General features: G+C 39.3%; 1 protein-coding gene across 12 annotated transcripts in view; it reads left to right on the top strand.

Annotated features, from left to right (window-relative positions):
* The first annotated feature begins 2,560 nt into the window (after positions 1-2,560).
* The window catches only part of tcf3b (transcription factor 3b), a 39,567-nt gene continuing 26,042 nt past the window's right edge, over positions 2,561-16,085 (top strand). For 4 of the 12 annotated variants that reach the window (XM_028586775.1, XM_028586774.1, XM_028586773.1 and 1 more), the window contains exons 1-8: positions 2,613-3,201; positions 6,180-6,276; positions 6,520-6,567; positions 8,397-8,469; positions 13,896-13,966; positions 14,604-14,676; positions 15,599-15,639; positions 15,880-16,012. In XM_028586775.1, coding sequence (XP_028442576.1) covers positions 6,202-6,276; positions 6,520-6,567; positions 8,397-8,469; positions 13,896-13,966; positions 14,604-14,676; positions 15,599-15,639; positions 15,880-16,012 — 514 coding nt within the window. In that variant the 5' untranslated portion in view covers positions 2,613-3,201; positions 6,180-6,201. Of the gene's footprint in view, positions 3,202-5,285; positions 5,363-6,179; positions 6,277-6,519; positions 6,593-8,396; positions 8,470-13,895; positions 13,967-14,603; positions 14,677-15,598; positions 15,640-15,879; positions 16,013-16,085 lie in introns of those variants that run through there. The other 8 variants (XM_028586779.1, XM_028586776.1, XM_028586769.1 and 5 more) reach the window with 7 other exon arrangements.

The raw sequence follows: 16,085 nt of genomic DNA, 5'->3' as shown, positions 1-16,085 counted from the left end.
TGACATATTAAACCAGCTATTGCCCTTGACTCCAATGAGAAAGTGTTACCACCTTAATTCACTTGTAAAAAAAAAAATATATATATATATATATGTGTATATATGTGTATATATATAGGCATGATGGCAATATAGTTCAAGTGAGGATCCTGCTTTAAAACACATTTCTTCTGACTTAAGCTTCCTGTCATACAATCAATTTCTGTTGTAACTTGGTGTCACCATAGATGCACTCTGTGTTCATTAAGGTGAAGATCCTCACTATATATGTTTTTTTTATTCTTTTTCAACCACCCCCTCCCTCTCTTCAGCCTGGCTGCCCTTGTACATGCTCTCCATGTCAGACCCAGCTGTTACTACAAACTACTTGGAGGGCTTACAAGCCTCATTGCTAATACTGACAACAGCACTATTCTTACTCAAGGCCTAACGTCTACTGGAAAAAAGCGAGAATATGAGAGATTTTCTCTGCCTCCACTAGCAATTCATTTCCCCAAACAGATGTTTCCATCTGTTCAAATCTAATCTTTTGATTAATACATTCCTCAATGAAAGGATTCCAAATAGGTGTTAGATAAATATCTCAAGATGCTCTTTCTTTGATAGCTGTGATTATTTTTTGATGCTACGGCTGTCTTTTGAATTTTTTTGTGAACGTGTGAGTGCGTGACCAAATGTGAATGTGTGCATGGTATGTTTGTGAAGGTATTTATGGCCCATATGTGCGTTTCTTCTGAGCAGTAACCCCATTACATTCCTAAGACAGTCCATGAGACTAATTAATGTTCTGTGCCGCGGCTTTTCCTATACCCAGGGAAGACCCAATGGATTATTTACCTATATGTCCTATTGACAACAAGTCCCCCTTCCCATTGGTGACCTCTGTGCAAACAGACAGTTTGAGGCATTAGGGTGTATAATACCATGAGGCAGCTATGTAGAATTTGCATTTGCAATGGGAATCCTGCCCACATGGTGACTCAAAAGATACTTGAGTCACTGCGGCCTTTGTAGTGGTCGATAGTGATAGCTATGTACTAAGAAATCTTTCTGTATCTGATGGTTTCTGTGGTTTTTTGTCTTTCTAAAATAACATGTCAAAATGTATGTATACCATGATCATTTTAGAGGTTGTAGACCAGAAACAAAGCCGGGCAATCTTAACTTCCCCCTTTTTTTTTGACAAGGTTTGCCCTCAGGTTAGAAACAACAGCTGTCAACATTTTTCAAAAGAGTGTGTTTTTGTATGATGAATGTTGCGTGCATAGCTGTTGAATAAAGGCATGAAACACACCAGTTACATATCAGAGTCATCTAAACTTATTCTATTGTACGTGGTTCTTTGTCATCATGGTGACTGAACTTCAGTTCATTTCAAATATCTATCTCTTGGTCTTGTTATCTTGTAAAAGCAGCATTTTAACATTACAGACACATTTGCTCTGATCATCCGGTGTACCCTCCCTGTTTGAACTGTTTTCTCTGAACTATTTCTCCCCCCCCCCCCCCCCACCCACCCCACCTCCCCCTTCTCTGTGATCCTATACTCTGTGCTCTCCCTCTTCACTCTGCTCTGGAGCAGGCAGTTCCTAGGGGTGTGTTGGTTTTATGTTTATCAGCCCATTCAAAAAAAAGATTGGCAACATAGAAAGTAGAGCATAAAACGAATAATCTTAGTCGATTGATAAATCAGCTGTTTAGATAACCTATTACTTGTTTCAGTCAGTTTTCAAACAAAAATGCCAAACATTTGCTTGTTCAAGCTTCTTATTTGTGAGGATTTGATGCTTTTCTTTGTCATTATGTGAAAGTAAACCAATATTTTGCAGGTTTATGCGTTGGTCGGATAAAACAATCAATTTGAATTTTTTTTTTTTTTTAGACAAAACAATGAATTGATTAGTTGAGAAAATAAACACCAGATTAATCAATAATAAAAATAATTGTTGGTTGCAGAACTTTTCATGATGACAGCGGTTGATAATTTATAAGTATAGTCAGCTGGATGAAATATTATTTTGGAACCAGACAATGTTTGGAAATGTGTTAGTTTCTACATAATATTTGTATGTAAGTGCTATGTCTAAAAAATAGTCGGAATAGTTCTTTATTCATAACAACCCATGCATCAGGAAATCAATATATATATATATATATATATATATATATATATATATATATATATATATATATATATATATATTAATAACATTCATCTTATGTCATACAGTTGTATTTATATAGAAAAAAGTAATAATAGTTTTACATAAAGCATAATTTAAATGTTAAGATAAAAAATACAGTAACAATTGAAATTGTTATTTAATTTACAGTTGCTGTTGTTAGTGTAATGAAAACCAAATATTTTAAAGCCGTGCGTTGGTTTGTTTGTTTTTTTAAAGGGAAAGAAGACACACCAACCAAAGTAATAAAATGATGTCAGCGGGCATGTTTGAGCCCCCCTCAGCCAGTTTCCCTGAGCACACAGGGAAAGTGAGCGTCAAGAAAAAGGCGGGTTCAACTTGGATTTGAAGCTGTTCGATGGCTTCCGTTGCTGTCAATCAAGCGCACACGCTTCCCCATTTGCTGAGCTCTTTCACATTTATCGTGCCATCTCGTCAAGCTGCTGCTGTGTAATCGCAGGTAACTTTCTTACGATAGCCTTCCGCTGGACGACCTATTTCTCGTAGCGCTCTTGCATTTTTAAGGATTGCAGATACAGTACACATAACGAAGCTTCTGCATTAGACATTTCCGTCGTTTTGGCCGTCGGAAGACGTGAAAGCTGTATTTTTACTCTGCGAAAATACCCCGTCTCTCAAAGGCGTTTGAAATCGGACACCGCTGGCATTGAGGCCCTCACTTTTGTGCGGAGGGATACGTTGTTGCGTCTGACAATGTGGACGGAGGTGGTGAAGATGTCTACGAGAAGAATGAAATCATCTCAGTTGTAACAACAAAAAAGGAAGACGCGAGATTAGTTACCATAATAGATTTGTTTGCACTCAGACTTGTAACATTGAAGCAAACACGTGTGCGCAGTGTGAAAAGCAGGCTTACCGGGACAAAAGGAAGACATCTACGGTGCTCCAATGCGTTTCATGCACTGAGGTCGAAATTCTCTTGAAGTTTTATGTTTTTCCCCTCGCGATTCTCTGCTTTTCTTTTTACTGTTGGATATCAGACACTTGCAGAGGAGAGGTAAAACACCTTCTTTCACTTAATGTTTCGGGGGAAGCTGCATGAATTATATGGGTTTAACTGACACCTATTTTGACGCCTGCAATTTGCAAAAAGTTTTTGGGAATGTGTGGTTAAAGCGGGGGATGTAAGTTTTTGTCTGGTTTGAGGTGGCGAGCCAAGTGTGTGATGGTCTCGCATCGACCACGGAGAGGAGGAAATTACTCCTTTGTTCTGCAAAAAGACCCCACTAACGTTAAGTGTTAGTCCTGCCTAACAAGCCTCATTTTGTTTTCATCGTGTGTCTCCACCACTAGCCGTAGCCAGAATGTGGACCTATTAAATGTTAAACGTAGTGTAATGTTGCTGAGCATTTTAGCTAAACTTTGTGTAGTGGGCCTACATGTATTTTCCATACGAGCGCAAGCAAACTTTCCATAAAACCCCTTTTGGTAGCCCTTTAAACATTCCTTTATGGAAGTGTCTGGCCACCAGCTAGACTTTATTTTATTGCACATTTGGCAGGAAATTCCTCTTGCTCCCACCCCCACCGTCTGCTCCACTGAACTCCCTCATAATGCACGACTTGAACCCTAATATGTGAAAGAAAGAGAGCTCACTATTTGTTGCATGAAGTTTGGAGCTCTTGGTCTCCAGGGTCACGACCGTTGCACTTGTTTTACACATAATTTGTTTTCCTTAGGAAGCCACAACTGAAGATTATGGGTTTGTTAGTCTTCATGGTGATGTCAACATGCTTCAAGATGAATGTGTTAGTTGTCAGCAGTAGCTTGGCCCTGGATGTGGCCTAGCAGAGATTATCAAATAATGTACAGCCTACATCCTGTGGTGCCCTGGATGTTTACTGTCATTGTTATAAACTATTTGACCCAACGTGTCTATCATGTATAATGTGTTTTTGGCACAAGACGTTCACATCCGTTTCTTTCGGACAGCATTTGAATCAACAGTTGAATATGCTTTTCTGTTCGGTACGGCGGCCCTTGTTGTTCCCGAAGTAATAGCATTGACATAACACACGTTACAGTTACTAACTTTGCTTTTATTTCCCCATTTAATAGGGCTAACAGCATGTACAACCTATGCGGATGGAAATGTTATTTCAAATTATAAATCTTTTAATTGTCAACAACATTTATTACATGTTTGTTAAACAGACAGAAGGAACTTGATTTGGCTTATTATTATTATTATTATTATTATTATTATTATTAGGTTTGAAAGCCATGGTAAAAAAAAAAAAAAAAAAAAAAACTGGCACATGTATTCATGTCGTGTTCTGAATTTATATGAAAGTTTTTGGATAGTTAAGATCAGTGGTTTGTGGTTTGTGGATGTACAGGCTATTTTGTGGAGAATGACCTGCCTTCTCTGCCTTGTGTGGGGTGACAAAGACCCCTAATCTGCTTGCTTCAAATATTGATCCGGCAGTAGCCGAAGATGCCATTTTGTTACATTAAGCCCCTCAGTGTGCTCTATTTAATTTAGCTCAGTGGTTAAATAATATTTACATATAGTGTGTGTGTGTGTGTGAGAGACCGAGACCTATTTTGTTCTTGATTAGCCATCTTATCAAAAGTTTGGAAAAGCAATGAAAGGTGTGTGTGTGTGTGTGTGTGTGTGTGTGTGTGTGTGTGTGTGTGTGTGTGTGTGTGTGTGTGTGTGTGTGTGTGTGTGTGTGTGTGTGTGTGTGTGTGTGTGTGTGTGTGTGTTCCTTGTTTCAAGGTTAAATTAGTTCTGCTTGCTTGAGTTTACTAGACTTGGACTGCACCGCTTGTCTCCCCTGAAGTGACTTGTGATACTTTTTAATACATGCAGAAATGATTTATGATATGTAATACTTTTGTTACTTGGCTTACTAGTGGTTCACAATTTATATTTTTATTTCTTGACATACATTTTAATATACTTAGCTCATTTTTTGTTTACATTTTACAACTTGCATTTCCTCTAATACATCCATCTTTTTTTGTTGTTGATTGCATCAATTTATGTTAGTGTTGTATTGCAAAAAGGTTGTAAAAGCACACCACCTGTTGGTGTTCAAGTGCCTCTATTCTTCCACTCGCTCCCCCTACCACTAGTTCCCTGTGAAGCTTGCAGAACCGCCGCTCAGCATCAGAGAGCGGCCTCGGGCTTGCGTTGGAATGCAAAACACAGGGTAAATCCACTATTCATGCTCACTGTGTCATTTGACAAGGTTCTTTCTGAGTTGACATATGGTAATTTGGTAATGACGTGTTTGCATACATTCATTAGCTCTGCCTTTCACCCCTATTTCCTTGGGCTAACAATAGTCCCAATTATGTCTGTAATTGTAAATGTATTACATTCTCTTTTATGTAGCAATGATCGACATATGGCCTTGTTATTTGCCAGGGTTGCGTAAAATGAAAGACAATTTTTAAGTCATTACTTGGTAGTGATTTGACTAAGGGCAGAGTATTCATCTTTTCATGGCAGTTTCTCTTCTACTGCTTGGAGAGGAAGGCAGTGTCTGACTGAAACCAGCATTTTTAAGTATACCCAGCCGAAGAGTATAGTGTTAAGGAGGCTAATGTTGTCTGTTTTCCCCTCATCGTTCCGTAGTGAGTGAAATGGTAATTTGAGCTGTGTGTTTTGGCCAGCTTAGACTCAATAGAAGATCATTGATTGTCATACTTCACAGATGCACAATATCTTTGCCTCTCACCTGGATGTATATTTTAGTATTATATTGGAGTTTTGAATCACAAACACAAATTTTATTTTATTTTTTATTTTTTATTTTTTAGAAAAATGCTGACTTAGCCCTGCATTGGTATCTTATGGGAGACTAACCAATATCAATAATATCTAGGGTTGTGATATACAGCAAAGATAGAGTAGTTTGAATCATTCATTACCATCACCCTCTGTTTTTTTAAAGAGCTAAATGTAAATTCTCTTTGTGCTTGCTAGTGCCATTAAAATCCTGTATCTGCAAATTTCTCTCATAGGGTTTATTAGAGACTGAAGGGTATGAACGAACAGCAGCAAAGAATGGCTGCAGTGGGAACTGACAAGGAACTCAACGACCTCCTGGATTTCAGTGCGGTAAGAGAGTGGGAGAGCAGTCTGGGTGGTTCTGGGTGGTAGGTGGGTGGCATTGGGAGAAAGAGCTAAATAGAGTGCGATACAGGTCTGGGTATGAGCAGAGGAGAGCTTGAGGTCTGAATGAGAAAAGTGGGGAAACGGGGCAAGCAAGAAAAATCAGTGGGATGCTTATTTTCTCAATCTGCAACAGAACATTTAAAATATTTATTTTCTTTTCTTTTTTTTCCTTCTTTTTAACAATAGGTTGTGTCAGCCCAAGATATTTCCATGCTTCATTCTTGGCATGCAAAGGTAGTGCTGATTACATCAAAGCATGGCAAGTAAAATACTGCTGTACCTCAGGGTGACTGGTGAAAATTATTTCAGGTTTTAAATATAGGTTCTTTCAATTATGTAGGTGATGCAGAGATACTGCAACAAGGAAGTGGATCAATACTACAATGAGCTGGTATCCACTGTAAAATGTAAATAGTGAGTTAGTAATGACTGCAGGAAACTGCGGAAATAATCTCACCCCTGTTTGTCTTATTAACAGAATCTGGGGGGAAATATTGTTATATATGAATTGGGTTGAGCAGACAGCTTCTGCATTTCTTTTATTTATTTTTAGTCTTTAGGAAGACATTTTCACAGAAATGCTTTCAGAGGTATCCTCCAGACATTATCTACAAAGTGGATAGAGGTATTTTGTTCAGCTTTTATTTACCTGTGTTTCATTTTGTTGTGAAGCCTTTGTTGAGCTTTACACTGACATAAACATCTCACAGGCCCAATGGAGCTGTGTTACTTTTTTTTCTCCTAAACAAATCTAATAACTGGTAAGGCTAAATTGGCGACTCTTGATAATTATTATATACAGGGCACAACAGGTAATTCCAAACTCAGACTCCTAATGAATATTTGTCAGCAGACTTGATGTCCCATGAGATTTTGTTTGACAAAGTACAGTTGATATTTCTTTTTACAAAGTACAGTTGATTAATAGTGAAGTGTTTCTGTCTATCATTCCAAGAGTCGGTGACATTTTATCAAGTGTAAGACTGGGGAACAGTTTTTTTAAAAGCCTTGGTGTGCATGAGTTCTGTTGGTGGCGCTTCATTATAATGACATGATTCAGTCAGCTGCATTGCTAATGTCCTATTCTCTGCCAGACCATCGGTATTTAAAGGAAACCTTACCCCGTGAAAGAAAAACACTCGTCGTTGTGAAGGGGGTTTGTGGGAGGTTCTCATTAGACAGTTGGGTTTGTGTTAGAAAAACTCTGATTGATCAGCTGCCAATTTGTATCAGCAGATGTTCCGTTTAAGGATGACATTGATAATTGGGTGAGAAACTGTCAAAAATTGTACAAACAAATTTCATCCTGTTTGTATATTTGCTGGCTAGTCAAGGAAATGCATGCTAGATTGGACGTTGAATAAAGAAAAACTAAACATGTTTGAGATATCTGTGACCAAACAAAGATGGTGTCCAAATCGGTTGTTGGACCGTGTAGACCTACCCTGTTAAAACTAAAAGAAAAGGAAAGTAAGAGATAATATGTGGTAGTGGCAGATTGTGTTTTGGTGTCCTACTTAGAAAAAAAGTTTGGTTTGTACAGTAGAGTTTGGCCACATCACTGAAAGATGCCACATAGCTGATATTTAGGCCACACCATAACCTCATGGTAAAACTCTCAGTGGCTTGGTGACAAAACCTACGGCCTCATCAGAGTGTTTTGAAAGTTTAAAGTTGGTATTGCAGGATCAACTCTATTTGAAAATGTGTCTGTTCGGTTTCATACCGAAATGCTTTATATCTTTTATGGGGGGGGAATTTTATTCATTTTTTGATATCCAATTTAGAAATTAGTTAATTTTTAAATGTGGTATTTTGCAATACTATTTATAACTTGATAGTTTTTATCAGTGTGTTTTACTGTTATGCTAGAAGTTGTCTTATCAATAGTGGAATCAAGCTTTTTTAAATAGTTTATATCTCACTTTAGACTAATGCAAAACTAAAATGCAAGAACTGAACGACCTGTGTATGTGATGTCATTTATTAATGGAAATGGGACGTGTGAAGTGTGCCATCCTTTGTTTTGGTAGATACTGTATCTTTCCTCTTTTGTCTTGTAGATGTTCGCACCTCCAGTAGCCAATGGGAAGAACAGAACAATGACACTTGCCAGCAGTCAGTTTGGGGGATCAGGTAAGCTTTTAAAGCAGTAACACTGCATTACTGTACTGTATGTCTTGGCGAATGTTGGTTTGCAATTTTCTACTGTTTTGTACATATACTTGTATTCCCAAGTGACATTAACTGACATTACTGTGGCTGCATGTTTTTGTTTTGGCAAGGCATCCATATACTAATTTAATGTTACATCTATGATCTCACCCAAAGTCACAAAAAATTACTTACTCACGTAACCTCTTTGGTACCTAGCATGCAGACATTTTTTGTTTTATTGGCACCAGTTTTGAGACCACTGCCTCAGTAGGTGCAATGGAGGTGCTTTTTATTTGTGGTGCTCAAAGCTTTACAAAATTGCATTTGAAAAAGTCTAAACAGCCGGGGAAACCCATAGACTTTGCTGATAGCAGATTTCATTGGAACACTTTTTTTTTTTTTTTTTTTTTTTTTAAAAAAAAAAAAAAAAATTGGAAATTGGCTGTGCTTGTATTTGTTTATTCAACGATTTGTGATTAGAATAGTGGACCTTGAAAACGAGATAGTTGTGGCCGGGTTGGCTCAGTGGGTAGAGCAGGCGCACATATAATTTGAGGTTTATGCCTCGACGCAAAGGTCCAGGGTTCGAATCTGACCTGTGATGATTTCCTGCATGTCTTCCCCCTCTCTCTCTCTCTCACCTAGCTGTCCTGTCAAAAAAATTAAAGGCGGAAAAAGCCCCAAAAAATAATCTTTAAAAAGGGGCTATCCTTCAATACATTTTCAAACTAATGTCAATAATTTCAGAAGAAATTTACATTTAGCGTCATGCTACAGTTTGCTCTATGCCTGGTGTGGCTGGTGTGGCCATTGATTCTTATCTTCATAGGAAAAAAATATCCATTTACTCTACAGCCCTTATGAAGGATTGAAACTATGCAGATTTATTAATATCTGCACACCTTTTTATTTTAACATCTGTCTGATAATCTTTTCCACATTTCTTAAGATAGTCTTTGTTTCACTATTTTAAAGTGCAAAGTAGCTGCAGTTAACCCCCTCAAGCACCTGAAGCCTTTAAGTGAGCTATTTTCTCTTCCTGAATGTTATTAGTGAGTCGTGTTACTTTCATTCCTCTGTCACCCTTCCAACCTGGTGTGTGAAATCGAGTCACACTTCTCAGTGTTCCCCAGAGTGAGAACTTGGTCACTGAGGAACAAAGGCAAAAAAGGGGGCTTATGGACTTGAAACGACTCCCCCACCCTGAAGTTTAAAACACTCCTCCCCCAACACAGCACAGGGCTCTTACCCCCACCGATCTGCAGGAAATGGCTTGAGTCCGAGACAATGTCCCTCACCCCTTGCTCACAGCCTCTTAAACTGGCCCAGCATGCAGTGAGTGGCCAGAGTGGAAGAGAGCGCTTGTTGAATAGAGGGATCAGCCTGTCGAAGGCAGGATTCTGTTTGTTTCTATTACAGCAGGCAATTACTAAGCAGTGAGGAGTTAATTCCTCCCCCCCCTCTTCATGTCCTAAAGTGTGGCCCTTGGTCATTGACACCTATTTTAATGCAATACTTCAAGCTGTCCCATTTAACTTTGGGAGATCTGCAGGTAGAATCAGAATCTGCTTTAATGACAAGTAAGAGCGAACACATACAAGGAATTTGACTCCGGTTTTTGTTTCTTGCACATGATTAAAACAAACCGCTATATGAGGATTGTAAACAGTAATACAATAGAGCAATACAAAAGTGCAAATGGCGCTGGAATAAATAGAGTTATTATTACTTGTTGCTTATAGGTACCATCAAATAGCACTTGGGAGTCAAAATGCTAACATCTGCTAATTCCAGTCCAAGAGTTTCTCATAGATAGACTTTATGTATGAGGAAGAAAACAGGCTTAAAATGGGTGTACATGTTTTTTTTTTTTTTTTTTTTTTTTTTAAAAGATTTAATGGCTGTGCTTGTCAACGGGACCATCTTTTGAAACTCCAAAAGATTGCCTATTATCCCAAAATATGATATGGCTATGGGCCAGGAAACCCATTTATTATAGAAATGATGACCATTAAAGAACAATGTCCATCTATGATGTCACGAAGGAGGCTTGTATATTCAGGCAACCAGCAGCGCGGGAACAGCAGCGAGCAGCCTAGTGGCCCACCAGACCACCTCTATTCATCAACACAAAACTGCTCAGAGGGGTGCTAATTGCATTAGGCCTCCTTCTCCCTTCCTTAGTGGCGTGTGTGTGTGTGTGTGTGTGTGTGTGTGTGTGTGTGTGTGTGTGTGTGTGTGTGTGGAAGGGTGTGTTGAGCAGAGTGGAGAAGAAAGGGGATTGGCAAGAAGTGTGGGATGCTTGAAGTATGGGAGGCAGAGTGTGACGGTGTGTGGTGGGAGCTGGCCAAGCCTTCAGGCAGGCGTCCCCTCTGTCACCTCTGCAGCTGCTGGCAACGTCTCCAACCCCCTACACACACACACACACACACACACACACACACACACACACACACACACACACGGGACGCGACAGGCTCGCTTCCCTTACATCACAACAACCGACATTGTGAATTTACACATGTGGTTTCTCTTGGTAGCTAGCGTAAACGCTGCATATTTGACTTTTGCACTCTCAGTCGTATACCTGCACACGCATGCAGTAATGTGTCATGTATTTTACGGTGTATTGGTGGGTTGCAGTTGAAAAAGGAAATCTTAAGGGAGAGTGGCTTCCTTCTTCAACTTCAAATTAGATGTTTTCAGAGCCTGCAGCCGCGAGAAGGCTTTGTGGCAGAAAATAAATATTTTTCTGGGTTCTGGTTGTGAGTCAGTATTTGTCTTGCCATGTTACTTTCACTGGAAGTACATTCACACTAGACATGCCAAAAGTCTGGATGGATGTGATATATGTCCAGAGAACCTGTTGTTTTCATGCCAACCCCATGTCTTTTACATTTCTTATGTGCATGTCAAATTAGTAGATAAATCAGGGAATTTTCAATCTTTTTTTTTTCTCCCCCAGTTTGATCATCATGCCAATTGACTGTTCAAATGTTTATCACTTACTTCACATTTGAGCTATGCGTAGCTAATTGATGGTTGTCTGAAGATGGCAGAGATTTTGGTATTCGGTTTATTTAGTTAGCATGAGCTACAGTGCTCAAGTACTTTAATGCTGTCTTCAAATAATCTTGGATGTCATACTCAGAAGTCTGTTGTACAGCATCCTTTTATCTCCCAATTGGCATAAAAAAAATATGGAAATGACTGTAAACATTTGCGCACGTCTACTAATATTTGTAATCTATATTAATGATAGGTTTTATTGTATTGTATTACTAATGTAATACCAAACAACAATACCAGTAACAAATACCCCATTTATCCATGATACAAGAATGTTAGTACTGCTACGTAAGCATCACATTGACTATTTTCTGTCATGATAATCAATTGAAGGCATCTACAGTAACTTAGAACTATAGTGTGAGAGATTGGGCAGGTCTGCGTTTGTCTTTTTTAGATTTAATTAAGAATGCAGGCTTTTAGTGTGTTCACAACAATTTTTATTGGGTCACAGGCAAAGGGTTGGTTTACAACAAAGTACTAAAACTATTTTTACTGGCCAAAATAACTAATGTAGAAGTACATCACTGACCTACTTTGATGGTACAAAACACATCCTGACTTTAGTTTTTAAAACCTGCTTACTTGCTCGTACAAGAGCAACGTACTTAGGATATAAATATTATTTCAAATATGAAGCATTTGACCCCAATTGATTTATTTATTTATTTTTTCTAACTGCGTGTGAAGCTTGGTGGAAACATTATTTTGCATTATTTTAATATTTTGGTTGTCTGTGGTGACAGTCAATTTGTGTTCGATATTACACATGACAAGAGGTTAACAATAATAGAAAGGTCTCTCTTCTAGCATAGTGGGGCTCTCCTAGGCTGGCTGAGCGCACTGTCACCTCAGCAGCTCTCCACCTTGTTTTAATTGCCTCAGAGTTAATTACTCCAGTAAGTGTGAAACAATGTTGTCAGACTTCTCCTGCACAGCCGTGCTTTCGCACTATCCTCTGCTCCCCCACTGGCCAAAAGGAGGCTTCATAGGCGAATGAGTAGTGTGTTGAAAATAACTGAAGTTTATGAAGTTACTCTCTCAACTCTCCTTGTTGGCTTGGTAGGGCTAATCAGTGCAGGTTATTGTTGACAGTGATGTGTATTTTTTGGGTTAGTTGTGTGAAGCACGTGTGAAAATACTTTGTGGTCTACCAGCAGTTTGGATGAAGCTAGAGTATCTTGAAGTGGGACAAAGAAAGGTGTTTGAGTTAAGATGCATTTATTTGTTGCTAAGACTGGAAGTAGACAGTAGATTGTTGATGCATCTCCACTCAAGTGGATTTCTATCTCAATGTGGCATTGCTTCTCCTGGCACCAAACTTTGGCTGAAGTATCTTCATACAAAGTCTTTATTTAGCCGCAAGCCCGTCGCCACCAGTGTCCTGTGCCATTGGACGGTGGTGCGGTGCTTATTAGTGCTGTGGCTTTTCAGCAGGGCTGATCCGACAGTGAGCGAGGCAGATCTTTTGAGGTCCCCTCTCTTCCCTGTTTGCCTGATTCTCCATGCCACTGGCATCAGCTCTATAGATCACGGCTGTCGTAGCGTGTGTAGGTGCTTGCACCGCTCTGTTAGTCTCATCACTCATTCTCACTCGTCAGCCGGGCTGCTGATCTCGCCCAGACCCCTCTCACTCTGCCTTCCCTTTTGTTCCTACCTCTCTCTCTCCCTCTCGTCCCCTTGCTTTCTCCTTTCTCCCACTGGCTCTCTCTTTTGCTTTCTCACACACATTTTTTTAATTAGGCAAAAATCAAAGAGGAAATATGAATATTCATAAGGAAACCACATTAATATGCACAATTATGCAAATCAGCATGCAATTAAGGCTTGTGTCTCCAGAGAGCCTGGATAGCATTAGTGCATAAGACAGGGAGAAGGGGATGATGGGGGTATTTTGGAGTTTTCTGCTCCACCAGTCTTTTGGCTGTGTTTTTCCTTTGTGCCACACATCAGTTCTTTCTTTACCTAAAAACATTGTGGTTCATGTTTTGGCTTTACACATTATGTTTTGTGTTATTTTTAGGTGTATGTGTCAATTTTGAGTGAAAGTTAAATATGGTTTAGGTTACATGTTATCCTCTTGGATTACATTAGGGATGTGAATGGTTAATTTTCTGCTATTCAGTGACCGTAAAAAACACTAATGGATACACGGAGCAGCATCTAAGACGATATCTAGTCTCATATCACGATATCAATATAATATCGCCCAGCCCTAATTGCTAGCATTATTCACAGCATTTGTCAAACCTGTTTTTTTTTATTCTTTCATTACTTCACACTAACCTGCTGGTCTCCCTACCTGTCAGTCTTAACAATATGTCTTCTTACCGCAGTAGATGAGCGCAGCGGCTCTGGGTCTTGGGGCTCAGCAGAACAGAACAGCCCCTCTTTCAGCCAAGGACGGGTAAGATTTGAACACACACTCTTAAGTCGCACATGATTTTAAGTTTGGAGATCTAAGCTTGAACACCAGATGCCATGATATTGTCGCACACATTCAGTTAATCGCTTTGCCATAGATGAACACCCCCCCACCCCCACCACCACCACCACAACAGCTTAGTACTTTTTCATGCTGTGTGCCATGTTTGATTTAAAGTGGTAGTTTTACTCTCTACCTAATAACCTTGGCTCTGGATCTTGCATTGGCAAGCTCTCTGGTAGCCCAGAACCGCTGTGGAAGCCCACTGGTAATTGCAGCTTCACATCCGCTGTAACTGTCTTGGCACAATTCTGTGTAAATACAAGGAACAGGGGGTGAAATAGATGCAGCAGGCTTTGATTACCACAAGTTGATAATTAAGAAAGTCGGTTTGAATCCCCTGAGCTGATGCAGATTTGTTTGGCATGGATCCTGTTAGTTAGACAGAAAAGCAGAGGGAGGGTAACCACTAAGCCATATAGGTGTGTATCATTTAAGTCTGTCTGTGGGTGTTAGTTTGTTTGTCCAATGTTAGAGCCTGCATGTTGTTTTATTTACATTTTTCTTTGCTTTATTTAAGGTAACTCATATTGTTTTGTGTGTACCATTGTTACTACAGGGCTATGGCGAAGGGTCCCACTACAGTGAGCATGAGGGCTTGTCCTCTCCATTCATCAGTTCGGGCGTTGCAGGTATGTTTTTTTTTTTTTTTTTTTTTTTGTCCACTTCAGTTTTTATTGATGATTTCAAGTTTATATACATTTAAACCCACAGATGAACATGTATTTAAACAAACAATTCAAGTCCAATTTTCTCTTAAGTAGATTTCCTTTACTATCTCTATCTATCGTTCCTGGGTAGGGGGATCTACTTTAATCTTTTTCCTTATAGGGTGATAGCTTTTCACTAGCTTTTGTTACTGGCTTTAAACAACATTTTGACCAGATACCTATCCCTTATTTGTACATTTTCTTCTAAAATCAAAATTACACAGAGTATCATGTAGCTCATAGAGATATCATATACCTAGTATCATTTGCAAAATCCTGTATACCATTTTCTAAAACCCAATATTCTGTGGCATTTCCAAAATATATGCGTGATCTGCATCTAGTAGTCCACACTCTCCAGCATGTGTTGTGTTTTTTTTTTTTTTTTACTTTCTAAATAATTTTTAACAAGTGACTGAACCATTTTTTAGCACTTTAGTGGAATGAGTGTATATATTTACTTCTCAGTGATGGAGGACATGTTGCCTAGTCAAGCTGCAGTTTTAAAATAATCATGTTGATAATGGCCGATTCGACTGTTGTGCATTCTTTGTTTTCTGGGTGGCAAAATGTGTGTCCACATGCATGTGTGTGCCTGTGTTCATTCGTTGAGTGTTGGGGATGTTAGGGCACTGAAGCAGAAACCTTCCCTAGGGTTTTGTCTGGCAGGCGGCTTTATGCAGCTGAGCGTACTGAAAAAGGGGAGGGCATCCCTGGACTTTTTGTACTTTAGAAAACCTACTTTTCATTTGTTTTAGCACACACCATTGCCTATTAATGTATGTACACAGCTCATGGTTTCACTCTCCTTAATGTTTAAACAATCTTCACTTTTATCTTACAGGTAAAAATGAGAGGCCACCATACCCTCCCTTTGCAAGCCAGGTATGTTAACATTAAGCTTATTCCTTGCATCTCCCCGCAATGTTACGTGTGTGTGAGGGCTTATTTCATTTAATTTGTCATGTAAAGGAAGCCCTGTTTTCTCACTTCTCTTTTCATGTTAAACACTTTGAATGAACTGTCTTCATTTCCTAGAAGAGAAGCTGTTGTGCTGTGCTATCGCACGCCCCTGTAAGTATTATTAGTAAAACCTTGTTTCACCGTCTTTCTCTATTCTCCTAGCCTGGATTTCTTCCTAGCGACATAGCGATGCCCAGCCCAGATGCCATGTCCCCCTCTGGCCTGAAATCTGGCTCCCAGTTTTACCCGTCATACCCAAACAACCCCAGGAGAAGGCCGCCTGATGGAGGCATAGGTAAGATAACTGGACAAGACATATGACATGTGGGGCCAGTCATTTCTTTCTTTCTTAATTTTCATCATCCTCC

The sequence above is a fragment of the Perca flavescens genome, chromosome 9 (genome assembly GCF_004354835.1).
Source record: "Perca flavescens isolate YP-PL-M2 chromosome 9, PFLA_1.0, whole genome shotgun sequence".
Classification (NCBI taxonomy): Eukaryota; Metazoa; Chordata; class Actinopteri; order Perciformes; family Percidae; genus Perca; species Perca flavescens.
The sequence above is the reverse complement of the archived record's forward strand: the minus strand, read 5'-3'. Positions and strand labels throughout refer to the sequence as shown.